This window comes from Neoarius graeffei, chromosome 7 (assembly GCF_027579695.1).
Source record: "Neoarius graeffei isolate fNeoGra1 chromosome 7, fNeoGra1.pri, whole genome shotgun sequence".
Taxonomy (NCBI): Eukaryota; Metazoa; Chordata; class Actinopteri; order Siluriformes; family Ariidae; genus Neoarius; species Neoarius graeffei.
In genome coordinates this window covers 75,808,568-75,835,107 of record NC_083575.1, presented here as the reverse complement: position 1 = coordinate 75,835,107, position 26,540 = coordinate 75,808,568, and the positions used below count along the sequence as shown (strand labels likewise).

At 40.4% G+C, this 26,540-nt stretch overlaps 1 protein-coding gene across 2 annotated transcripts in view; it reads left to right on the top strand.

Annotated features, from left to right (window-relative positions):
• Positions 1–20,680, top strand: part of cpz (carboxypeptidase Z) — a 40,202-nt gene extending 19,522 nt beyond the window's left edge. For both annotated transcript variants that reach the window (XM_060926405.1, XM_060926406.1), the window contains 7 exons: positions 3,180–3,415; positions 5,642–5,803; positions 6,115–6,273; positions 7,118–7,253; positions 10,430–10,569; positions 11,282–11,381; positions 18,425–20,680. In XM_060926405.1, the coding sequence (XP_060782388.1) occupies positions 3,180–3,415; positions 5,642–5,803; positions 6,115–6,273; positions 7,118–7,253; positions 10,430–10,569; positions 11,282–11,381; positions 18,425–18,774 (1,283 nt within the window). In that variant the 3' untranslated portion in view covers positions 18,775–20,680. The remainder of the gene's footprint in view (positions 1–3,179; positions 3,416–5,641; positions 5,804–6,114; positions 6,274–7,117; positions 7,254–10,429; positions 10,570–11,281; positions 11,382–18,424) is intronic.
• The last annotated feature ends 5,860 nt before the right edge of the window (positions 20,681–26,540 follow it).

The following is a 26,540-nucleotide window of genomic DNA, read 5'->3' as shown; positions in this document are numbered from 1 at the left end:
GTCAAGGTACCGTTTGTCCCTCTGTGTGACAGTTGAGTCGGACAGTGTTGCAGTTACAGGCCACCTTTGCTCAAGCAGTCGGCTAACCATATAGTATGTGCTGTTCCATCTCGTGCTTATATCCTGAACCAGCTTGTGTTCAGGTGTACCCATTTGTTGCTGTTTTTGTCTCAGCTTGTTGGATGCTAGCTCACTTTTTTTAAAGTGTTCCACAAGACATCTTGCAGCCCCAATAGCTTTGACAATGCTTGAGTGCTTCAATGCAGAATTGATCACCAGTTGCAAGGTGTGACCAGTGCAGCGGACAGAGGACCACCCATGCTTCTCCTCCAGTGTTTTTGCCGCAGCCACAATATTGGCACCATTGTCATGCACAATGGCAATAATCTTGCCAAGAGGAATTTCAAACCTGGCTACTACCTCCTCCAACCACTCTGCAATGTTCGATGCTGTATGTCTGTCCTCCAGTGGCATGGTGGTGAGGCAGACTGACTTCATGTCCCAGTCATCTCCTATGTAATGGCATGTAATGCCAAGGTAGGCTTCAGTGGCTACACTTGTCCATATATCAGCAGTGAGAGCAATTTTGCTGTTGGTGGCCTTTATGGCACTCTTCACACCCTGGAATGTATCTTGGTATTTCTTCTCCATCAGTCTGGTGAAGTAGGTCCTTGAGGGAAGAGTGTAACCAGGGTTGAAGGTGTTTAGCATTTTTCTGAATCCTTCATCCTCTACCATTGATAGTGGCCTCATGTCTGTAACCAGTATATTCAGGATACCATCAGTGAGAACAGCTGATTGCTGTGGTGTGCAGATCTTCCTCAAAACATAGTCATGAATGCTGGGCTGTTTTTTTCTGAGGTGAGAGAGAAAGTGTAGTATGAGTATGCATAGAAGCACAGTGAGTAAAACATACAATATATTTTTTAGTTAATAAGGCAAAATGAATTTAAATAAATGGACATTGGGTAATGCTGCCATGTGCTGACAATAAAAGGGAAATGTAATTAATATATATTTGACCAGATATTGCTCAAGTTTCTGTTATGAAGAAATGAAGGATTCGCGTTAAACTGTCCCTAAATAATTGCATAAAATAATCCAAAAACTTCACAAAGTCATGTTATCCACCTGTGTCTCTGACTTAATTTCAGCTAATTATCGTCAAATATATCTACAGTTTCCGGCAGATTTGTGTCCGTTTTGACTGACAAACGCACGATTTCAGGCCAATTTAAAAATAAACTTAATGGACAGAAATGCTCTCTGTCTGTTTTCTCCAGTTTTGTTGATGGATAAGTGATACGTTAACTTACTACGAACTTACCGTGAATCTCCTTCACCCATGGCTCCAACGTGCTTCCTCTTCAGGTGCTCATTCAGCGATGTTGTGCTTCCGTGCCATGCGAGATCAGCTCTGCGCATTTTGCACCTAACGCTGTTCTTTGAAGACGTTAATGTAAAGTGCTCCCATACTTTTGATGACTTGGGTCGGACATTTTTCTCTCTACTAACGTTAGCCTCCTCCGCCATTTTTCAAAGGGTTCTTCCAGGTGAGCTACACAAAGCACGGCATTGGTTCGCTTCTCCTGCTTCTTCTTTTACGGCGGTCGGTATCCAGCTTAATGGTGCTTTATTGCCCCCACATTAGGGAGTAGCAACTGCACTTATGTGTATGATAACATAGACCCAACTAATCGACTATTAAATTAGTTGCCAACTATTTTAATAATCGATTTTAATCGATTTAATCGATTAGTTGTTGCAGCCCTACTTTCCTGTCCCTGTAGATGAAAAGCATCCCCACAACATGATGCTACCACCACCATGCTTCACTGTAGGAATGGTGTTCTCAGGGTGTTGGGTTTGTGCCACACATGGCATTTCTCATGATGGCCAAAAAGATCAAATTTAGTCTCATTTGACCAGAAAATCTTCTTCCATGTGTTTGGGGAGTCTGCCACATGCTGTTTGGCAAACTCCAAATGTGTTTTCTTAAGCAATGACTTTTTTCTGACCACTCTTCCAATAAGGCCCCACTCTGTGGAGTATATGGCTTAAAGTGGTCCTATGGACAGATACTCCCATCTCCGCTGTGGATCTTTGCAGCTCCTTCAGTGTTATCTTTGGGGTCTTTGTTGCATCTCTGATTAATACCCTCCTTGCCTGGTCTGTGAGTTTTGATGGGCGGCTTTCTCTTGTCAGGTTTGTAGTGGTGCCATGTTCTTTCCATTTTGCTATAATGGATTTAATGGTGCTCCCTGGGATATTCAAAGTTTGGAATTTTTTTTATAACCCAACCCTGATCTATACTTCTCCACAACTTTGTCTCTGACCTGTTTGGAGGCTCTTTGGTTTTCATGTCGCTTGCTTAGTAGTGTTACAGAGTCAGGGTCCTTCCAGAACAGGTTGATTTATACAGACATCATGTGACAGATCATGTGACACTTTGATTGCACACAGGTGGCTCTTAACTAATTATGTGATTTATGAAGTGAATTTGTGGGACCAGCTCTTATTTAGGGGTTTCGTACGATAGGGGGTGAATACCTATGCACACTCCAGATCTCTTTTTTTTTTCATCTTAATTATTGTTTGTGTAACAATAAAACAACAATTTTCATCTTTAAAATTGTAGGCATGTTGTGTAAATCAAATGGTGCTAACCCTCCAAAAATCCTTTCTAATTCTAGCCTGTAATGCAACAAAACAGGACAAACACCAAGGGGGATGAATACTTTTGCAAGACACTGAACTCACAGATGGCCAATCTTGAAGGTGTAGATAAGAGGACATAAGAACAACTGCAAATCAAATACTAATAATGTTTAAAAACCTGATATTTTGAATACTTTTTCACTTTGTTACTCTAAATTTATGGTCTGAACACCACCTCTGTAATTCGAATAATTTAAATAAAAAAAAAAAATATTTGAGAACTGGAGCTATGCACATGACACTTCATATTAGAAAGCTATGTTTACTTTGTTTCACTTTTTGCAAAAAATGTTAAATGCACTTTTAGACTAGATGAACGCATTTTAAAAACCAAACATATATCATGAATATATTAATATTTTTCATGGTCATTTCATGTATAAAACACATTTGAAATCCCGCATTACTTTCCTGAGCAGAATATTTTCTTGCTTCTTCTCATTATCTGCATTATCCTTTAGTGGAGCCGGAGATTAAGTTGATCGGGAACATGCATGGGAACGAGGTTTTGGGCCGGCAACTGCTCATTTACCTGGCTCAGTACCTGTGCTCGGAGTACCTGCTGGGCAACGAGCGCATTCAGAGCCTCATCAACAACACACGCATCCACCTGCTGCCCTCCATGAACCCAGATGGCTATGAGATTGCCGCCTCTGAGGTAGCCGATAGCAACGATCCTGAAAACACCAACCCAGAAGTAAATATGCCTGTGTGTCTGTGTGTGCCGCGACTCAACTAGTGTGTGTCTGTCATTTTTTGGGCATACTTTCCACAATTTCTAAACTCCCTGCACCAGAAGAGGTCCTCAGAAGCACAGGAGCTTGATTTGACAACTGTTTTGACAACTATTGACAGTCTCAGGCTAAATTTCTGACGAAGATGGCCAAATACAATATTTTGAATGGAGGCAATGCAAATACAAAGACCACCAACCAAAAGCACAGAACTGTACTTTACTCTTGACATTTTCCCTTAGGGTAATCTTACAGGGGTTCTTCCAATACTTAATTCGCCCAAGAAAAGTTTGTTCGTGAATATGAAGGTCTGAAGGATTGAATCAACATGCTTATAGTGTTTATAGTGTTCGGGAGTGGAAATAGGCAAAACAGATGGATTGGGGGGTGAAATGGGGCAGGAGAGTGGACCACTGGTAAAGGGAGCCTTCGGCTAACTAATTGAGATTTCTACTTTCTTTCCAATACTATATAACCCTCAGATAAGTCCTCAGCATGAGTTTCCCAGTCAGTGAAATGATCAGCACGGCTTTTGGTTAAGATCCCTAAGGATATGCAAAACACAATAATACAGTACAATAATGTACTGTGTAATTTCCAAGCTAGTACATGCATGTTAAATATTGGATTTTCACTAATTTGTCTGACCTTACAGTGCTTAATGTAATATTGGACATGCGGGAGTAGCTTTGCTTTATTTATATTTATATTTATCAGCCAGAAGTAACAAAGTTTGCTTGAGTAATTATGTTTTAAGATTAGCTTGTAGGGCCCTGTGACTAGACATTTAAAAAGGGTCCTTAAGTAGTCATTACACCAATGGTTTGGAATGAAATCAAACCTTGATCCAAAATCCTTGTGTAATGAAAATGATGTTGCATGGGTAATGAAAATAATTCTCATTGGCACAATTTATTCAAAAGGAAATGGCTAAACCGTGTTGATCTGTTTGCATTTTCTTTCTTTTTCATATTTTGGCTCATTTCTGCTTCTCAGAAGCCCAATTTTCTGAGCATGTTGAAGTCTGTTTTATGAGCATGTTAATGTTTAGTCTGATTGTGCCTCTCTTTTTTTCCCCATCCACTCACTATGAGCCTTGTTTCATGCTTGTTCTGCCAGAAATGCTTCTTGCATGTTATAGAGTTTGTGACATAAAAATGCAACTAGCCCTGTTGCCAAGATCAGAAATTACCACCCATCCATCCATTATCCGTAACTGCTTATCCTGTACAGGGTCGCAGGCAAGCTGGAGCCTATCCCAGCTGACTATGGGCGAAAGGCGGGGTACACCCTGGAAAAGTCGCCAGGTCATTGCAGGGCTGACACATAGAGACAAACAACCATTCACACTCACACCTACGGTCAATTTAAGGCCACCAATTAGCCTAACCTGCATGTCTTTGGGGGAAACCGGAGCACCCGGAGGAAACCCACACAGACACGGGGAGAACATGCAAACTCCACACAGAAAGGCCCTCGTCGGCCACTGGACTCGAACCCAGGACCTTCTTGCTGTGAGGCAACAGTGCTAACTACTACACCACCGTGCTGCCCAAAAAATTACCATCAGCTAATCAAATGAATAAAAACACATTATAAATGCTAGAAGGGCACTTGGTAGAGTGCACACCTCCATCAAGCCACATATTTGGATTTGCATCAAAATCTGATCAATAGTTCCTTGGCCCATGGCACACCTTTCCTCAAAATTTCATCAAAATCTGTTCACTAGTTTTTGAGTTAGGTTGGGAACAGACAAACAAACAGAGGTGAAAACACAACCTCCTCCAACAAAGCTGGTGGAGGTAATGAAACACAGTATCTGCTAAAATGTGCAAGAACTCTCTCTGAATTCTTTAGTAGAGTTATGAAATAGCTGAAAATTGATCATACCTGAAACCCCACCTTCTTTCTAGTTAACTTCCTATAAATTCCCATCTCTCTCAATTTCTCTACTAGAGATGAAGATTCTGCACTTGAAACCTCACTGTCTCCTCCCTAAAGTTCAACAATTCCTACCCAAGAAACTTTAGTGGCGGGCATGGCTTTTTAAAGCAAAGCAGAAGCCTCCCACTTTTCACAGTTCCACAATCACACTTCATGTCATCGAGTGAAGAGCGTGGTCTGCGCTCAGCAATAAAACATTGTTCTAATTTCCTTTTGCCTGGATTGTGTGTGGAATGATTTAGGGTCACTTCTATAACGGTTGGGTCAGCGGCAGAGCCAATGCTCAGAACATTGACCTGAACCGCAACTTCCCTGATCTGACCTCCATTTATTACAACCGACGACGTTTCATCCGATTCCGCACTGACCACCTCCCCATCCCTGACTCCTACTGGTTGAATAAGGTGATTATGCAGTTACGATTACTTAATTTTTAATATAATTACTTGAAGTAATTCCACTGTAAATATATTTTGAAATTGGAAAAGTACACTACAAATTGTTAATTCACATTAATGTATTTGACAAGATTTAACTGCCTTATCTGCCCTCTTAACCCTAAAGTGAAGTGTTAAACACCAGTTCAGTGCTCTAACCTGCTCTAACACGTTATCTAACTCATTTAGACTTTGCTTACTGGTTGTGAGCTAGCAGATTGAATAATTCATAAATACTGTCTATCTTAGTTTGACTAGGTACTTATTTTCTTTGCCAGGTAGCTCCAGAAACCTATGCTGTGATGAAATGGATCAGGTCCATTCCATTTGTTATTTCTGCCAGTTTACACGGGGGAGAGCTCGTCATCTCGTATCCCTTTGACTTCTCTAGACACCCTCAGCAGGAGAAAACTTTCTCTCCCACTCCTGATGAGCAGGTTTGGGTTGTTTATTATTATTATTATCATTATTATCATTATTATTATTATTATTATTATTGCTACTACTACGACTACTACTAATAATAACAACGAGACCGTCAATGATGGTGTAGCTCACTCTGGCCCTGTCTAGTCCAGAAGGAACAATCTAAAGTGGGCCACCTTGCGCAATAAATGCTGCAAGCTATATACACTATATACAAGTTATATATAGAAGCTATTTACACCCTAGAAATACCTACCTATTTGCCAGAAAGAATCCAAAACGGCGAGGAATTGACCAAGAAGAAGCGATTTTTGTTGAACTGCTCATTAAGGCTTAATTAGTCCATAACTTCATTAATAATTGTAATTAAGCAAATCTGTATAGAAGTTATATGCACCCTAGGTACCCCTACCTTCATGCCAGAAAGAACCAAAATCAGTGAACTGAGGGAAAAGAAGTGATTTGTGTGGAAACTGTTTGTTAGGGCTTAATTACTCCATATCTTCATTATTAATTGCAATTATGCAAATTTGGGTAGAAGCCATATGCACCTCAGGCAGACCTACCTAACTGCCAAAAAGGATAAAAATCAGTGAAGAATTGAGAGAGAAGAAGCAATTTTTGTGAAATGCGGACAACGCCAGACGGACTGCAGATGACGGATAACAGACGACAGACAACACACAATGGCATAAGCTCATCACCTATCAGCCAGATTAGCTAATAATAATAACAACAACATTTATTTATGGTGCCTTTTCCACAGCTTCATTAATTTTGAAACATGAACAAAGATCATTAAGATTTTTTTGATTTTTATTTTGTGCGTGTGTGTGTGTGTGTGTGTGTGTGTAGATATTTAAGCAGTTGGCCAGAATCTATGCAGATGCTCATGTGACAATGTCCAGCAATGAAACACAGAGATGTGGAAGCTTATTCACCAACAGAGGTGGCATCACCAATGGAGCTCAATGGTACAGCTTTGCTGGAGGTAAAACAAAGCAAAAAGTGTCGAATGCAGGCCAGCGGAGCTAGAGCCCCATCATTTATAACAGCCAACAAATATTAATCCTCGCTCTTATTAATATCAATCTTCAGTAGTCCTTATCCATATCGCCATCCATTGTAAATTCTGTTGAAATACCAATTATCTGTTTTGAGAGACCAACAATTAAAAAAATGGCTTTTTCCCAGATAATAAGCCCATATTCTGTTGATTTGTTACCTTTCCCAGTGGTGTGTATTCATGGAAACAGCACACTCATTAGCTTTATAGAATTATTCTTGCATTTACTGGTCAAAAATGGGAATTCCTATAAGTGCTAATAGAGGCCCACTGGGTCAGGGATCACTTTGCGCCATGCTTGCTCTATGAATACTTTCAGTAGTGGAGGAGCAGCAGACAGGACAGTTAACGGCAGGGTTGCCAGGATCATGGTTTCTATCCCAACATAAAATCCAATACATTTCTGCAAACAAAGGTCAAATGTCAATGCAGACAGTGTGTTAAGGTTCAATCTCCACCCTTTCTGTCCTTTTCCTGTTGGTCATTGGTTACAAGCGCCCAGAGAAAGAGCGAAACGAGACAAACACAGTTGTCAGGTTTTGCTCAATCTGAAGTTTACTGATAAAGCATAAGTAGATACAACCCTGATTCCAAAAAAGTTGGGGCAAAGTACAAATTGTAAATAAAAATGGAATGCAATGATGTGGAAGTTTCAAAATTCCATATTTTATTCAGAATAGAACATAGATGACATATCAAATGTTTAAACTGAGAAAATGTATCATTTAAAGAGAAAAATTAGGTGGTTTTAAATTTCATGACAACAACACATCTCAAAAAAGTTGGGGCAAGGCCATGTTTACCAATGTGAGACATCCCCTTTTCTCTTTACAACAGTCTGTAAACGTCTGGGGACTGAGGAGACAAGTTGCTCAAGTTTAGGGATAGGAATGTTAACCCATTCTTGTCTAATGTAGGATTCTAGTTACTCAACTGTCTTAGGTCTTTTTTGTCGTATCTTCCGTTTTATGATGCGCCAAATGTTTTCTATGGGTGAAAGATCTGGACTGCAGGCTGGCCAGTTCAGTACCCGGACCCTTCTTCTACGTAGCCATGATGCTGTAATTGATGCAGTATGTGGTTTGGCATTGTCATGTTGGAAAATGCAAGGTCTTCCCTGAAAGAGACGTCGTCTGGATGGGAGCATATGTTGCTCTAGAACCTGGATATACCTTTCAGCATTGATGGTGTCTTTCCAGATGTGTAAGCTGCCCATGCCACATGCACTAATGCAACCCCATACCATCAGAGATGCAGGCTTCTGAACTGAGCGCTGATAACAACTTGGGTCGTCCTTCTCCTCTTTAGTCTGAATGACACGGCGTCCCTGATTTCCATAAAGAACTTCAAATATTGATTCATCTGACCACAGAACAGTTTTCCACTTTGCCACAGTCCATTTTAAATGAGCCTTGGCCCAGAGAAGACGTCTGCGCTTCTGGATCGTGTTTAGATACGGCTTCTTCTTTGAACTATAGAGTTTTAGCTGGCAATGGCGGACGGCACGGTGAATTGTGTTCACAGATAATGTTCTCTGGAAATATTCCTGAGCCCATTTTGTGATTTCCAATACAGAAGCATGCCTGTATGTGATGCAGTGCCGTCTAAGGGCCCGAAGATCACGGGCACCCAGTATGGTTTTCCGGCCTTGACCCTTACGCACAGAGATTCTTCCAGATTCTCTGAATCTTTTGATGATATTATGCACTGTAGATGATGATATGTTCAAACTCTTTGCAATTTTACACTGTCGAACTCCTTTCTGATATTGCTCCACTATTTGTCGGCGCAGAATTAGGGGGATTGGTGATCCTCTTCCCATCTTTACTTCTGAGAGCCACTGCCACTCCAAGATGCTCTTTTTATACCCAGTCATGTTAATAACCTATTGCCAATTGACCTAATGAGTTGCAATTTGGTCCTCCAGCTGTTCCTTTTTTGTACCTTTAACTTTTCCAGCCTCTTATTGCCCCTGTCCCAACTTTTTTGAGATGTGTTGCTGTCATGAAATTTCAAATGAGCCAATATTTGGCATGAAATGTCAAAATGTCTCACTTTCGACATTTGATATGTTGTCTATCTATTGTGAATACAATATCAGTTTTTGAGATTTGTAAATTATTGCATTCCGTTTTTATTTACAATTTGTACTTTGTCCCAAGTTTTTTGGAATTGGGGTTGTAAAAGATTCTTGTCAAGCAAAGTGTTTACAACTGTATATCAGAACTGGCGGTTAGGCTAGTCCACATTGGTTCTGTGGTATGCAGAGTATGTGAGAGACAGAGAACACAAATTAAAACAAGACCACACAGTTAATGGTTGTCAGAGGTGGAGCATTACAAGGGAACATTATGTACAGATAATATAATCACAGAAAACTAGAACAAGATGATATTATTCTCACATTGCCCACTTTTATTCTATCAGAATAACTACAGAAGGTTATCTTGTTTGACATCTTCAAGGGCAGAAATCAAATAAGCATCGAATAAGTAGGATTTACCATCGACCGCGCAGTCCTAGTTGCCAGTGATCTGACACAGGATATCAGAGACAGGGCACAGCACCAGGGCAATATGACAAGGAATCTCTGGGACTGCAATGTGTCAGTCAGAAGTATAAATATGACTAAGGAGATGGAAAATAGGAATAGGGTCTAAAGAGAAGAAACAGATCAATCTAGGCATTAAGCTCAGCCCCTTGAGGATGCTTCACAAAGGCTGAAAAAATGGGAACAATACAACAGTAAAGATGAATTCATCCAAAACTAGCAAACAATAATGTCAAACAACATACCAAACTTATTTAAAACACGTGTATTCAATCTGCTGATGGTGTTTTCTTGAGCTGGCTGGCGTGGATCCACTGTGGGTGTGCAAATGTCAGGACTGATTTATCTGATTTGTATTGTATTATATATTGCAGTGATTGGGAAAGGGAGATTATAAAGTTGGTATTCTGAACTCTTCTGTATCCTCCACTCACAGTGTAACCTTGGGGTGGTAAGAGGCCTTATCACCACCCTGCTGTTGATAATTTTCCTAAAACAGCATGTCCTCAAGTGTTTTTTTCCTTCCTAACAATGTGTATATGTGTATTAGGCATGTCAGACTTTAACTACCTGCACAGTAATTGTTTGGAGCTGACGGTGGAGCTCGGCTGTGATAAATTCCCTGCAGAGGAAGAGCTTTACCCAGAGTGGCGCAGGAACAAGGAAGCTCTGCTTAGTTTCATGGAGTCTGTGAGTTTACCCTCTCTAACCTTGCTGAGATATTAAAGAGGTTGATAAAGAGTTATCAGTTATTTGATTAATCAATTTATGAGACAATCCTTTGAAATGGTGGCACAGATGGCGAGGACTCATTAATACTATCAGAATTCACAGTGCACATTTTTGTCTCATGAAAATTGATATTAATAATAAAGGAATAAAGAAGGGTGCCTGTAGTATATTACATCTATAAACATAAGCTATAAACCTAGACCCAGCCGAAGACTGAAAATTTGTTAGAGAAACAGGCAGGAAAACTCTGAGGAACTATATACTTTTTTCTGGGTCTGAGAACAGATCATCTCCTTAGCAGTGTATGAAGTGAAATGCAGTGAAATGAAGGGTGAATTAAAAGGAGATATGCAAGGCTAAACCTGCAAATCACAATGAACTACCGCCTATTGCCACCTCATATTGTTTAAATTAATTCCAGAGTAAATTATTACAAACTCTCTGTGGAGTGCAGATAAAACCACAAGATGGCAGCATAAACCAACCATTACTTCCATTACACACAGACAGAATTAGAAATAATGTTTTATTGACTTCTTGTTTCTGTAATTTTTTTTGCTGATATTTTAATACATCATCATCATTATAAAATCACACTTGTATCTGAGTGGCATGTAGTTTTTCATGGGATTATTATCTAGCACTAAAACTTTTTGATTTGGTGCTGCAGGTCCACAGAGGAATAAAAGGTGTTGTGAAAGACAGAAATGGGAATGGAATTAAAGGTGCCATTATATCTGTTAGAGGGATCCGGCATGACATCACCACAGGTAATTATGACAAAAAGAAAATGAAGGGTGAATTAAAAGGAGATATGCAAGGCTAAACTCATGTTACAATGACATTTTTTGGATGTCACATTTTGTCATGTGGGCGGCACGGTGGTGTAGTGGTTAGCACTGTCACCTCACAGCAAGAAGGTTCTGGGTTCGAGCCTAGTGGCTGATGGGGGCCTTTCTGTGTGGAGTTTGCATGTTCTCTCCGTGTCTGTGTGGGTTTCCTCCGGGTGCGCCAGTTTCCTCCACAGTCCAAAGCAGTGGTTGCATTAGACTTTTTCATTGTCCGTCATTTTGACGGACAGGGTCGTAAAAATTCCATCATTGTCCATTATTATCTGTCATTTTATTTTAACTTTTAAATGACAATGTATATAGGCTATAAATGCTAAATATTTAATAACTTGTGTTTTCATGGACTCATTTTCATTTAAAAATTAATTCACAGAACAAGCTTGTATTATTTAATCATTTATTTATGTATTTATGATGCAAAAAGATGAACAGAGATTCTGACATTCGGTCACTTGTGAACCCATTTTCCCTCCGCTAAAAACATTGCGGCTGTTGAGCCTTAACGGGCATATGAACAATGTTATTTTACAACGTAGCAAGACAATTGCAGTTAAAATATGAACAGTCCACTACAACGATTTAAGTGATAATCTAATTTGATCTGTTTGCGTGAGCTCAAACCTTCCTTTTGGCCCGCATGGATTTAAATTGGGAGCTCGCTTGTGCATAATCAAAGTCGTCAATGGAGACTGCTGCCGAGGCGATTGTCATTAAATTTTGCGTCTTTGCCTCGGACAGACGACTTCTCATTGACGTTTTAATTTTATTCTGAAGGCTGAACCCGTGCTCTGCTGCGACACTGGAGACTGGAATAACCAGCGCCACTTCAGCCAAAGTTCTGAAGTCAGGAAACATTTCTCCCAGGGAAGTGATCAGAAGCCGGCAAGAGCCTCTGAAAGTTGGATTTCCTGATCCTGCTAGTACTCTCTTCATAGGGAGGAAATCCTGCAGCATGCGTTCTTTCTGCACCAGTGGTGCAGCTGCACCCCGCGGTGACCCGTAGTGGGCTGACACGGAAGGTCTTAAATAAAACGAAGTTATGTTTAAATGTTAGTTTGTCTACCCGTGCTTTCATTAAAATGATAGTTTAGCAGATATTCGAGCAGTGATGTTCCTAAGCTTCCTAAGGCCCCGGTCACACCGCCCGAACTTTGCTGGAGCGTTCCTGCAGCGGTGAAAAAAATTCATCACCGCTCGTAACCGTTCACGACCGTTTAACAAAAGTTGGCCCCCGTTAAAGCAACGCCGTATACGCTCGGCCACCGCTGATGTTTCTCGAGGGGCCCTCCTACCGCTCCGAAAGTTTTGAGCTGCACAAAATATTGCGAGCGGTGAGGAGGGGGCAATTTTCCGCCCCGGCAAAGTTCACCCCCGCTCCACCAACGCCCAGTCAAAGTTCGGCACTGCTAGACGCAAGTTCGTGGACGCTTGGGTCCGCTAGGCCAACGCAGAAATCTTGAACGCTGGACCACCGCTGCTTCGCCAGCGTTGCCCGGGCGGCGATTAAACGTTGCACAAACTTCGGTGGAGCGGTTGTAAGCGTTTTACGAGCGGACATGGGGTTGCTGGAACGGTGTCGGGCGTTGAAGCAGCTATCCATGGCAGCGATGAACTTTGGTTTGGCGTTGGTATAGAGGTGTCGGAGCGGGACCAGAATTTGGCTATAAATACGGGGAGAAATGGACCAGGAGCTCATTTGGAATCGAGCTGCCGTTGAGTTCCGACCTCTTCTATATCGAATTTGCTCAAAGTTACAGTAAAACTGTATCACCATGGATGCTGAGAGACTTGCTATGATTGGTGCTAAACCAACTTTATACCCCCGCCGAGCCAAAGCCCGCATGCGCAGAACGCCGCTATACCAACGCTCGCGTCACCGTTAAACCAACGCTCGCTACCGCTAAACCAACGCTAAAGCAACGCCGGCTTCAGCGGTGCACCGCTAAGCCAATGCCCGTGTTTTCGATTTTTTTCCCATTTTGTGCGCGGTGACGAGCGTTGTCGAAATTCGCCCCCCCCACCGTTAAAGGAACGCTCCAGCAAAGTTCGGGCGGTGTGACCGGGGCCTAAGCTTGCTGGGGAAGAATACAATAAATCGGCATTTGTTTCATTTTAAAAACAAGAAAACAACTAGCCTAAATGAGCGCTATTGTACAGGCAGGGAAACGACACAAACAACCCAATGCATCTCTTTTTTAATAGCAAAAATGACGTGTCTTCTGCAGAGAAGGGAAACATTAATACATCTCACTGTGCTAGTAGTTAGAAAAGTCAGAGCGCGGTCAGGAGCGCGATGGGGGGAACAGCCTTGCGCAGTGGCTACAATGTATACATGAGTAGCCTATGCACTGAACATCAAGACTGCCGCAACGTCGGCTCAGATTGAAAGTGACGGCAGTGAAGACTATGTATACGAAAACTCTGCCACAACTTGCCAATCATTTCAATTGTCTCATCTCATCTCATTATCTCTAGCCGCTTTATCCTTCTACAGGGTCGCAGGCAAGCTGGAGCCTATCCCAGCTGACTACGGGCGAAAGGCGGGGTACACCCTGGACAAGTCGCCAGGTCATCACAGGGCTGACACATAGACACAGACAACCATTCACACTCACATTCACACCTACGGTCAATTTAGAGTCACCAGTTAACCTAACCTGCATGTCTTTGGACTGTGGGGGAAACCGGAGCACCCGGAGGAAACCCACGCGGACACGGGGAGAACATGCAAACTCCACACAGAAAGGCCCTCGCCGGCCCCGGGGCTCGAACCCAGGACCTTCTTGCTGTGAGGCGACAGTGCTAACCACTACACCACCGTGCCGCCCCCATTTCAATTGTGTGTTTCATTATGTTTTATTATTGTTATTATTAGGCTATTATTGTTATTGGTAATGGTAACGGTAAACATCCGTCAAAATGACCGACGGCCTTCAGATTTTTCCGTCATAGCTAAAAAAAATCTGTCAGTGACGGACAATTGTCGGTTAACGCGACCTACGGTCCAAAGACATGCAGGTTAGGCTAATTGGTGGCTCTAAATTGACCGTAGGTGTGACTGTGAGTGTGAATAGTTGTTTGTCTCTATGTGGCAGCCCTGCGATGATCTGGTGACTTGTCCAGGGGGTACCCCACCTCTCACCTATAGTCAGCTGGGATAGGCTCCAGCTTGCCTGTCATTCTGCACAGGATAAACAGTTACGGATAACGGATGGATGGATTTTGTCGTGTTTATCACATCATATTTTTTCATATATTTTGTTATATTGCCACAATGACACAATTATGTATATTTATCCTGATAAGTAAAGTGTGATTTCTTTGATATTTATTTTTTAGATTTTTATTTCAGATTAATCCCAAGTCCATAACAATGTCATTACAGAGTTGTATTTTGTTTTTGTAGCTCTTAACTAAAAAGAGTTTTATTTTATTATTTATAAGAATTTTATAGCTTATAAACTTAAAGCAATGAGCTGGTACCATAATAACAAAGTTACATCATGACTGCACATCACACACTGTAGGAACAGTGTAAGCTACAAAGTCTGCTGTTATGACCTTGTAAGTCATAAGTCAGTGTGGAAAGTGTCATACCATAGCACAATCTTGTGTCAACAAAAATCTGTTACTCGACTCAGGTGGTATTGTATATCAACATGACATTTTCATGAAAAACTTTTTTCACAGCACCTGACAGCTGTTACTAATGTATGACCCTTGGGATCCATCCTTAGAAAATACAACATCTCCTTCCATTGCTATGCAGATGATACGCCGATTTACATGCCATTAAAACATAATGACCCCCACTCCTTTAAACATTTATTAGACTGTCTAGAGGACATCAAAGCCTGGATGGCTCTAAATTTTTTAAACTTTAATGAAAATAAAACTGAGGTCTTAGTCTTTCGGCCCAGTGCTGCTTGTGGTACCTTAGTACCACAGTGTATCATGGCACGTGTATCATGGCACGAACAAAGGAGATTTCTGAGGACCTCGGAAAAAGTGTTGTTGATGCTCATCAGGCTGGAAAAGGTTACAAAACCATCTCTAAAGGCTTTGGACTCCACCAATCCACAGTCAGACAGATTGTGTACAAATGGAGGAAATTCAAGACCATTGTTACCCTCCCCAGGAGTGGTCGACCAACAAAGATCACTCCAAGAGCAAGGTATGTAATAATCGGCAAGGTCACAAAGGACCCCAGGGTAACTTCTAAGCAACTGAAGGCCTCTCTCACATTGGCTAATGTTAATGTTCATGAGTCCACCATCAGGAGAACACTGAACAACAATGGTGTGCATGGCAGGGTTGCAAGGAGAAAGCCACTGCTCTCCAAAAAGAACATTGCTGCTCGTCTGCAGTTTGCTAAAGATCATATGGACAAGCCAGAAGGTTATTAGAAAAACGTTTTGTGGATGGATGAGACCAAAATAGAACTTTTTGGTTTAAACAAGAAGCGTTATGTTTGGAGAAAGGAAAACACTGCATTCCAGCATAAGAACCTTATCCCATCTGTGGAACATGGTGGTGGTAGTATCATGGTTTGGGCCTGTTTTGCTGCATCTGGGTCAGGACGACTTGCCATCATTGATGGAACAATGAATTCTGAATTTTACCAGTGAATTCTAAAGGAAAATGTCAGGTCATCTGTCCATGAACTGAATCTCAAGAGAACATGGGTCAAAGACAATGACCCTAAGCACACAAGTCGTTCTACCAAAGAATGGTTAAAGAAGAATAAAGTTAATGTTTTGGAATGGCCAAGTCAAAGTCCTGACTGTAATCCAATCAAAATGTTGTGAAAGGACCTGAAGCGAGCAGTTCATGTGAGGAAACCCACCAACACCCCAGAGTTGAAGCTGTTCTGTACGGAGGAATGGGCTAAAATTTCTCCAGGACGGTGTGCAGGACTGATCGACAGTTACCAGAAACGTTTAGTTGCAGTTATTGCTGCACAAGGGGGTCACACCAGATACTGAAAGCAAAGGTTCACATACTTTTGCCACTCACAGATATGCAATATTGGATCATTTTCCTCTATAAATAAATGACCAAGTGTAATATTTTTGTCTCATTTGTTTAACTGGGTTCTCTTTATCTACTTTTAGGACTTGTGTGAAAACCTGATGATGTTTTAGGTCATATTGATGCAGAAATATAGAAAATTCTAAAGGGTTCACAAACTTTCAAGCACCACTGTAATTATGGCCTACAGCACAAAAAGTAAAAAATCTAAAATATGAGAATTTTAATTTTGAGTTTGAGTAAAACAGTATAAATACCGTATATCTTTCAGTCTAGTTCAGTAAATGCAACCATAATCATGGAGAAGACTGCTGACTTGACAGTTGACCAGAAGATGATCATCAACACCCTCCACAAGGAGGGTAAACCACAGAAGGTCATTGCTGAAAAGACTGGCTGGAAAAGGTGCACAAGTAACAGGGATAACCACAACCTTGAGAGGATTTTCAAGAAAAATCGATTCAGTAACTTGGGAAAGTTTCACAAGGAGTGAACTTCTCATTTAAACCAAAAAGTTCTATTTTGGTCTCATCCATCCACAAAACATTTTTCCAGTAGCCTTCTGGCTTGTCCACGTCATCTTTAGCAAACTGCAGATGAGCAGCAATGTTCTTTTTGGAGAGCAGTGGCTTTCTCCTTACAACCCTGCCATGCACACCATTGTTGTTCAGTGTTCTCCTGATGGTGGACTCATGAACATTAATATGAGCCAATGTGAGAGAGGCCTTCAGTCGCTTAGAAGTTACCCTGGGGTCCTTTGTGACCTCGCCAACTATTACATGCCTTGCACTTGGAGTGAGCTTTGTTGGTCAACCTCTCCTGGGGAGGGTAACAATGGTCTTGAATTTCCTCCATTTGTACACAATCTGTCTGATTGTGGATTGGTGGAGTCCAAACTCTTTAGAAATGGTTTTGTAACCTTTTTCCAGCCTGATGAGGTCCTCAGAAATCTCCTTTGTTCATGCCATGATACAATTCCACAAACATTTGTTGTGAAGATCAGACTTTGATAGATCCCTGTTCTTTAAATAAAACAGGGTGCCCACTCACACCTGATTGTCATCCCATTGATTGAAAACACCTGACTCTAATTTCACCTTCAAATTAACTGCTATATCCTAGAGGTTCACATACTTTTGCCACTCACAGATATGTAATATTGGATCCATCCATCCATTATCTGTAGCCGCTTATCCTGTGCAGGGTCGCGGGCAAGCTGGAGCCTATCCCAGCTGACTGTGAGTGAGATGCAGGGTACACCCTGGACAAGTCGTCAGGTCATCGCAGGGCTGACACATAGACACAGACAACCATTCACACTCACATTCACACCTGCGGTCAATTTAGAGCCACCAATTAGCCTAACCTGCATGCCTTTGGACTGTGGGGGAAACCAGAGCACCTGGAGGAAACCCACGCAGACACGGGGAGAGCATGCAAACTCCACACAGAAAGGCCCTCGTCGGCCGCTGGGCTCGAACCCAGGACCTTCTTGCTGTGAGGCAACAGTGCTAACCACTACACCACTGTGCCAACCACTACACCACTGTGCCGCCCCGTAAGATTGGATCATTTTCCTCAATAAATAAATGACCAAGTATCATATTTTTGTCTCATTTGTTTAACTGGGTTTTCTTTATCTACTTTTAGGACTTGTGTGAAAATCTGATGATGTTTTAGGTCATATTTATGCAGAAATATAGAAAATTCTAAAGGGTTCACAAACTTTCAAGCACCACTGTATCAAAATTAAAACAAAACAAATTCTTGAAACATTTTAGTGTACGTGTAATGAGTCTTGAATATATTACATTTTCACTTTTTTAAATAACTGATGGAAAATATTGAACTTTTCACAATATTCTAATTGTTTGAGATGTACTAGTATGTTTACCCCATTTAACCTTTGCCTTATTGTTTCTTTTCTGTAGCTGAAGATGGTGACTATTGGAGACTGCTGATTCCGGGTGTCCACATTGTATCTGCCACAGCTCCTGGCTACTCTAAAGTAGTGAAGCGCATCAAGCTGCCTTACACCATGCAGACGGCGGGCCGTGTGGACTTTGTGCTAAACAAGGTGCCACTAGAACCTGACCATGGCTACTTATCCATCCCTGAGCTGGATAATTATGAGCGCTTTGACCCTTTTAACGCATTCGAGCAGCACAATGAGCCGGATCGTGGTGCAAATGGAGAAGAGAGGAGTGAGAAGCCTTGGTGGTGGGCATACTTTAGCCAACTGGGGACGTCCCCTCCCACCTGGCTTCTCAGGAACTATTAGCACCCTCACATTGCTCCTTATTCCCATAACTGCCTCCTGTATGCAAATTAATGCACCTTAGGTTTCAGTAATTATCAGGAAGATTTGAAATACATAATTCTTCATCCCATTCTCCTATTCTGATGTTAAAGTGGGGCTAAAATGTATTGTTTATAAAAATCTAACACTTAGGTTAGGTGATGTCTCGGACTTGTTTTGGGACTGAACCTTATGTGATCTTGTGTTTAAAGCAGAGATCACCAACCCCATATGAAAATTCTAATAACAGCTTATTTCAATAATCGACGGCAGCTAGACATTGCTTGGCTAGGGTAAAATATATATATTTGTTTTTTCATGCAGGCTTTTTATGTGCAGGCACATTATGCCAAAACCTATTTAATGTTATTGGAACCCTGGATTTTTCTTTGAATCAAACCGATGTATCATCTGTTTTCCATCAAAACACATGGCCTACAATTGCAAATGGACTGGAATAATGAAGTTAGGGTGTAAAGATCTGTTTTCTATCATTTCATTTTTTCATTTGAGGCATCAACGATTCCATTTATTAACCAAAAATCTTTAAGCATGAAATACATCAAGTGTAAACCTTTATAATTCTACTCAACATTAGGTCTAAATTCTGTATACCCAGTTCTACTTTTGGTCTGATCTCTGTGACAGAGGCCTATTTGGGACATAATCTCTGGAACAGAGCACTGCATTGGGGTTCAAATCTGTAACCAATTTGCGTCTACTTTGGTTCAATAATCTAACAATACTTTGGGTCTAATACAGTAATAATATAAATGCACATGTACTGCTGTGATATTTCTAGCCCAATTGTTAAGGCTTGTTAAATTGTAAAACTTTATTCTGAACCCTACAACTCAGGATTTCTCTCCTTTAGGAAACTTGACTAACCAAAGAACCCTTGAAGAAACTTTTTTTTTTTTCTCAGACTGCAGCAAACAATATTGCAGCGAACATTTGACAGGGCGTGTGCCTTTTCAGTGTACAAAATGAAGGCATTCAGTGTCATAGCATTTCACTTCAAATAAAATTTGCAACTGGAGCACTATTTCCAGTTATGGGAATATATTTAGACTACATCTGTTGCTGTGATTTGTATAGGGTCTAATGCGTATCTGAGCCTATATTGGGTATAATCTGTATCTGAGCTCTACATTGGGTCTAACCTGTATTTGAACTCTGTGATAGGTTTAATCTGCTGCTGAGCTCTGTTGGGTCTAATTTTTCTTTGAGATCTACGCTCGTTCAAATTTGTACTGTACTTCTGTACCTGAAATCTATATTGGAATTAATTTCTTGCTCAGCTTTACATTGGGTCTAATCTGTATTTCAACTCGTATCTGTCTTTGGGCTCTACATTGGATCTCATCTGTACCTGAGCTCTATGTTCGGTCAAATCTCTATAACTGAGGTTTATGCTCTGTCCTAAATTTGTAACTGGTGTCTACACTGGATCTAATTAAAAAAAAAATAATCTTCCATTGGTGCTGATCACAGTCATTGGGAATTATGTTGGGTCTAGTCTCTCAAGATGAGGTCTACATTTAAGATCTAATTACAAAAATTAACAAAGTTTTACATTGGATCAAATCTCTGTATCTGAGGTCTAAATTTGGTCTAATCTCAGGCATGTAAGATTATTTTGTGTCCAACCCTGTAGCCGAGGTCTGTGCTGTGTCTAATTACAGTAATTGAGGTTGGGTCTTTTGGGTCTAGTCTCTAAAACATATGTGAAAATGCAAATGTACTGCCCTAACAATGAACTTTCCAGTCCAATTGTTACAACTTGCCCTGCATTGAGTATATGCAAAAATGTATATTTTTTTTTTGTTATGTCCACTGTCTTTGTTTTAGACATTTGCGCAGTGTTTATTAAAATGTTGCTGTATGGCTTATGTGTTTTTATTTGTGTTTACATGGGTCATAATAGGCGACATGGTGGTGTAGTGGTTAGCACTGTCGCCTCACAGTAAGAAGGTCCTGGGTTTGAGCCCAGTGGCTGATGAGGGCCTTTCGGTGTGGAGTTTGCATGTTCTCCCCGTGTCTGCATGGGTTTGCTCTGGTTTCCCCCCACAGACATGCAGGTTAGACTAATTGGTGGCTCTAAATTGACTAGGTGTGAATGGCTGTGTGTCTCTATGTGTTAGCCCTGCGATGACCTGGTGACTTGTCCAGGATGTACCCCACCTCTTGCCCGTAGTCAGCTGGGATAGGCTCCAGCTTGCTTGTGACCCTGTATAGGATAAGCAGCTACAGATAATGGATGGGTCATAATATCACCACAAGGTGTCAGTAAAACTCTAGAGGTTTTTGTACACAAATCTGGCACACATTGGACATCACTCCTTGTTTTCTAGTTTTTCTCCACTACACTTTCTTGTGTCCATGGTAATCTAATATTTATGACTCTGTAAATCATAATTACAGTAGTGCATTACAAAACAATGTCACAAACAACCAAATGTAACCCAACAATGTGTAGCCTGTGGCATTTTCTTTGGCTGTTGCTTTGTTTTGAGAAGATAAGCAATGAAATTGTGCTTTCTTTCTGTTTACAGCTTTTGGGGAAAATTTAGTGTACTATTTAGTACTACAGTGTTATTCAGAGTTGGCAACATTTTTTTTCAAACAGAATGTGTGTGTGGATTGTCACAAATGTCAGTGAGGTGACATGCTGCAAAATCCATATAATATTTCACAAATTGTTTTAAGGTGTAGCTCATAATTATATTTCCTGACTGAAATGCACAAGCAGGGATTGACTGTTTAACACCTTGAGTACCAATAATAACACCCTGATTTACATAGTCTTCTTCCCAAAAATGTCTATTTTCAAAATAAATATTTTGTCCAGTGTCATGGTTGTCGCCTTTAACTGTAATGACTTGCCCACATTGTCCAGTCATCATACAAGCATCATTTACCAGTTGCACATGAGTCCCTGTTTGAATACCAACCTATATTTATGAGGGGAAAAAATTTGTTTGAGTGCATCCATGAAGTGATAGACTCATAGCAATATTACAAAGGATTTTGATGCAATTTGAGCAGTGATTATCACAAGAAGGAGTTGGAATTAATTAAGGCACATTAATTTGAAAGCAAAGAGAGAATGATATGTGAAAATCACTTGAAGGATATTTAAAGTAGCCAATACCCAACACTAAAACTTTTTGTTTGGCTTTAGATCTCATCTCATCTCATTATCTCTAGCCGCTTTATCCTTCTACAGGGTCGCAGGCAAGCTGGATCCTATCCCAGCTGACTACGGGCGAAAGGCGGGGTACACCCTGGACAAGTCGCCAGGTCATCGCAGGGCTGACACATAGACACAGACAACCATTCACACTCACATTCACACCTACGGTCAATGGCTTTAGATCCTTTTCCATAAATAATAATGGAGAGAAGAGAGACAAAATAAAAATGTGGATTTGGAAGGCAAAACCCTTCAAATACACATCATTATTAAAAAAAAAAAAAAAAAAACTTAATTTTGCTAAAATTTATTATTACACCCTCCTGGAAATGAAAAGGTTCCACTTAGCACCTGACAGAGTTCTTCAGTTTGACCCTCTTGGGGAACACATTAGGAGTAATGTCTATAACTCAGGTCTAATTGTCTAAATTCTGTGACTTAGCCCTACATTGGACCTAATATCTGTAATCATGCTCTGCTTGGTTTTAAATCTCTAACCAATGTCTATTTTGGGTCTGATCTATAATGAGGTCTATATACAGTAATAATTCTAATTATTCTATCCATATTCACTTGATATGAGCAATCGCGCGCTCTGATTGGCTACTCTACTACTAGGTTATCAGCTCATATACCATGAGTAGGGAAAAACAAAATGGCGGAGCATGTTACTGAACCAACTGAGGATGAAATAAAAACTCTACTTGAAAAAAAAAAACACCAAAAAATACAAAAAAGCAACAAAATATGGAATAAAAGTATTTGATGGGAAGAAAGTATTTTTATTTTTCAAGAATTATTGTTGTTATAGCATTTTTTACAAATTGCCACTGTCATTTTGCTGGTTTGTTTACATTCTAAGCAGAAATTATTTTGTCAGACGTTTTGTATAAAGTTTTTATTTATTGAATTTGCAAAAAAATAAAAATGCTCTGTTTCTCAAAATCCAGTGAATGTGGATATAATAAAACAATTATTCCACTCAATCTTGTCGTACATGGCTTTAACGCGGCACTATACGCCTCATCAGCTATCAGCTCATGTACAACTTGATTTCGTGGAATAACTGTTAAATGCACATGTACTGCTATGAGAACAATCCTGCTAGCCTAGTTAACAAATCAAATTTAATGTCGATCCTGACAACAAAGGAATTCTCTCTCGTAAGATGCTTAGAACTGTTGACTAGCCAAAGAACCCTTGGTGTGTGCCTTTTCAGTGTATAAAATAAGGCCTATCAGTGTCATATATAGCATTTCACTTCAAATAAAATATGTAACTGTAGTGTATATGTGGTCATCTGGCATACATTTATGCCAAAATGCTATTTTTAAAACTGTGAATAAATGATATATTTAGGTTGACTGCAGTGCTTTCAGTACTCTGCAATTGATTTGCTGAGAGAAAGCTGTTTAAGATTCCTGGATTTCAGTAGTCATTTTCAATATGTGGAGTTGTGTATACTGGGTCATGGTTAAATGGATCATGAATAAGACAATGTGGCTGACTTTTCTGTTGGCATGACTAAATGCTTATTTTCAGTGACAGCTGGTTGTGATATTAGACGGACGGGCTATACTCTAATGAAACTGTAAGGGTTGAACAATGCATTATATCTCAATGTCATAAGGTCTCATTGATGGCATAATAAGAATGCTGTGAGGCAAAATATCATCTATAAAGGAAGCTAGACACCTTCTTTGCTCTTTTCTAATTTTTTAAAAAAGTGATTCAAGTCAGTAGTGCTCTACTGGGTTTATGCCATGTTTCCTCTAAATACCAAACACAGTAAACAGAAAAATTAGAACCTTCGCCATTCAAACTAAAAAATAAAAATAAAAATGACTAAACTGGTGGTTCTGTCCTTTTGTGAAATTTGTACTTTGATTAGGCAATGTGCGCTCAGTCTAGCTACTTTTAGTTTATCCTCTAAAGCCATTTTTGGGGAAAAAGGTAAATAATACACCTCATTAATGTTAAATACACCTGTTACTATATTCACATGCATCTTCTCAATCATTGCTGATGATGTGTTATGGGGCTGAAAGCAGGCTGAAAATACATGGGGATCTAATATAGGTGGTGTGTCACTCTGTGTAATCACCTGACATGACTGTCACTGATAGGCTAAACTTTATGGTACCATTTAAACCCTATAACCATTTGTTATAGGAGTGTAACACAATACCACTATCTGTATCTGTGCTCCAGCTATTTGTATCTGTATTTGGATTAAACCTAAAGCAGATGTGGTCTTAACCAGAAGATTGCATATATGTGTGTGGGGGGTGTTTTTTTTTTCTTTTAATTAGATATGAAACCAATATCACTATGCCTCTGGAAACACGCACACACACACCTGAGGTAGAACTGTCAGCACTGCCAGAACAGCGTGTGAAGTCTGGCTCTGAATTTCTCAGCTCTCAACTACATCACCCAAGTTTATAATTGCTTTCAAGAAAAGATGTGTGCAGGAATATTTTCTAATGAATTTAGATGGTTGTATTTGGCTATAAGCCATGTATGACGAGACTGAGTGGAATAACTGTTTTATTCTATCCTCATTCACTGGATTTTGAGAAACAGAGCATGCTTATTTTTATTTTTTGCAAATTCGAGAAATAAAAACTTTATACAAAACAAATAATTTCCGCTTAAACAAACTGGCGAAATGACAGGAGCAATTTGTGGAAAATGCTACAATAATAATTCTTGAAAAATAAAACAGATACGTTCTTCCCATCAAATACTTTTATTCCATATTTTGTTGCTTTTTTGTATTTTTTGTTGTTTTGTTTTCGAGAAGAGTTTATATTTCATCCTTGGTTGGTTCAGCAACATTCTCTGCCATTTTGTTTTTCTCTACTCACAGTATATGAGCTGATAGCCTAGTAGTAGAGTAGCCAATCAGAGTGCACGATTGCTCATATCACGTGAATGTGGGGAAAATAATTCCCAATATATAAACTAGTGGCCTACCATACTTTAACCCACTACATCCCACGAGGTTTCATATCTGACTGCTTGCTCACACCATCATAAAATGAAAACCTCCCACTACTTTTTGTGTCCTGTGGGATCCAAGTCCTAATGTACCTATATCATACATGTACCTACATCTGTTGTATCTACTATCAACCAGATGTCCTGTGAACCTTCCTGGCATACTTTCTTAAAAAAAGAAAGAAAGAAAGAAAGAAAGAAAGAAAGAAAGAAAGAAAGAAAGAAAGAAAGAAAGAAAGAATTAATAGTTTGCTTTCTTAATGTGCCTCCTATTCTATTTGTACTCATTTAGAACACATTACAGTGGGGCAAAAAAGTATTTAGTCAGTCACCAATTGTGCAAGTTCTCCCACTTAAAAAGATGAGAGAGGCCTGTAATTTTCATCATAGGTATACCTCAACTATGAGAGACAAAATGAGAAAAAAAATTCAGAAAATCACATTGTCTGATTTTTAAAGAATTTATTTACAAATTATGGTGGAAAATAAGTATTTGTTCAATAACAAAAGTTCATCTCAATACTTTGTTATATACCCTTTGTTGGCAATGACAGAGGTCAAACGTTTTCTGTAAGTCTTCACAAGGTTTGGCCCATTCCTCCATGCAGATCTCCTCTAGAGCAATGATGTTTTGGGGCTGTCGCTGGCTGGGCAACACGGACTTTCAACTCCCTCCAAAGATTTTCTATGGGGTTGAGATCTGGAGACTGGCTAGGCCACTCCAGGACCTTGAAATGCTTCTTACGAAGCCACTCCTTTGTTGCCCGGGTGGTGTGTTTGGGATCATTGTCATGCTGAAAGACCCAGCCATATTTCATCTTCAATGCCCTTGCTGATGGAAGGAGGTTTTCACTCAAAATCTCATGAAACATGGCCCCATTCATTCTTTCCTTTACACAGATCAGTCGTCCTGGTCCCTTTGCAGAAAAACAGCCCCAAAGCATGATGTTTCCACCCCCATGCTTCACAGCAGGTATGGTGTTCTTTGGATGCAACTCAGCATTCTTTCTCCTCCAAACACAACAAGTTGAGTTTTTACCAAAAAGTTCTATTTTGGTTTCATCTGACCATATGACATTCTCCCAATCCTCTTCTGGATCATCCAAATGCTCTCTAGCAAACTTCAGACGGGCCTGGACATGTACTGGCTTAAGCAGGGGGACACGTCTGGCACTGCAGGATTTGAGTCCCTGGCGGCGTAGTGTGTTACTGATGGTAGCCTTTGTTACTTTGGTCCCAGCTCTCTGCAGGTCATTCACTAGGGCCCCCCATGTGGTTCTGGGATTTTTGCTCACCGTTCTTGTGATTATTTTGACCCCACAGGGTGAGATCTTGCATGGAGCCCCAGATCGAGGGAGATTATCAGTGGTCTTGTATGTCTTCCATTTTCTAATAATTGCTCCCACAGTTGATTTCTTCACACCAAGCTGCTTACCTATTGCAGATTCAGTCTTCCCAGCCTGCTGCAGGTCTACAATTTTGTTTCTGGTGTCCTTTGACAGCTCTTTGGTCTTGGCCATAGTGGAGTTTGGAGTGTGACTGTTTGAGG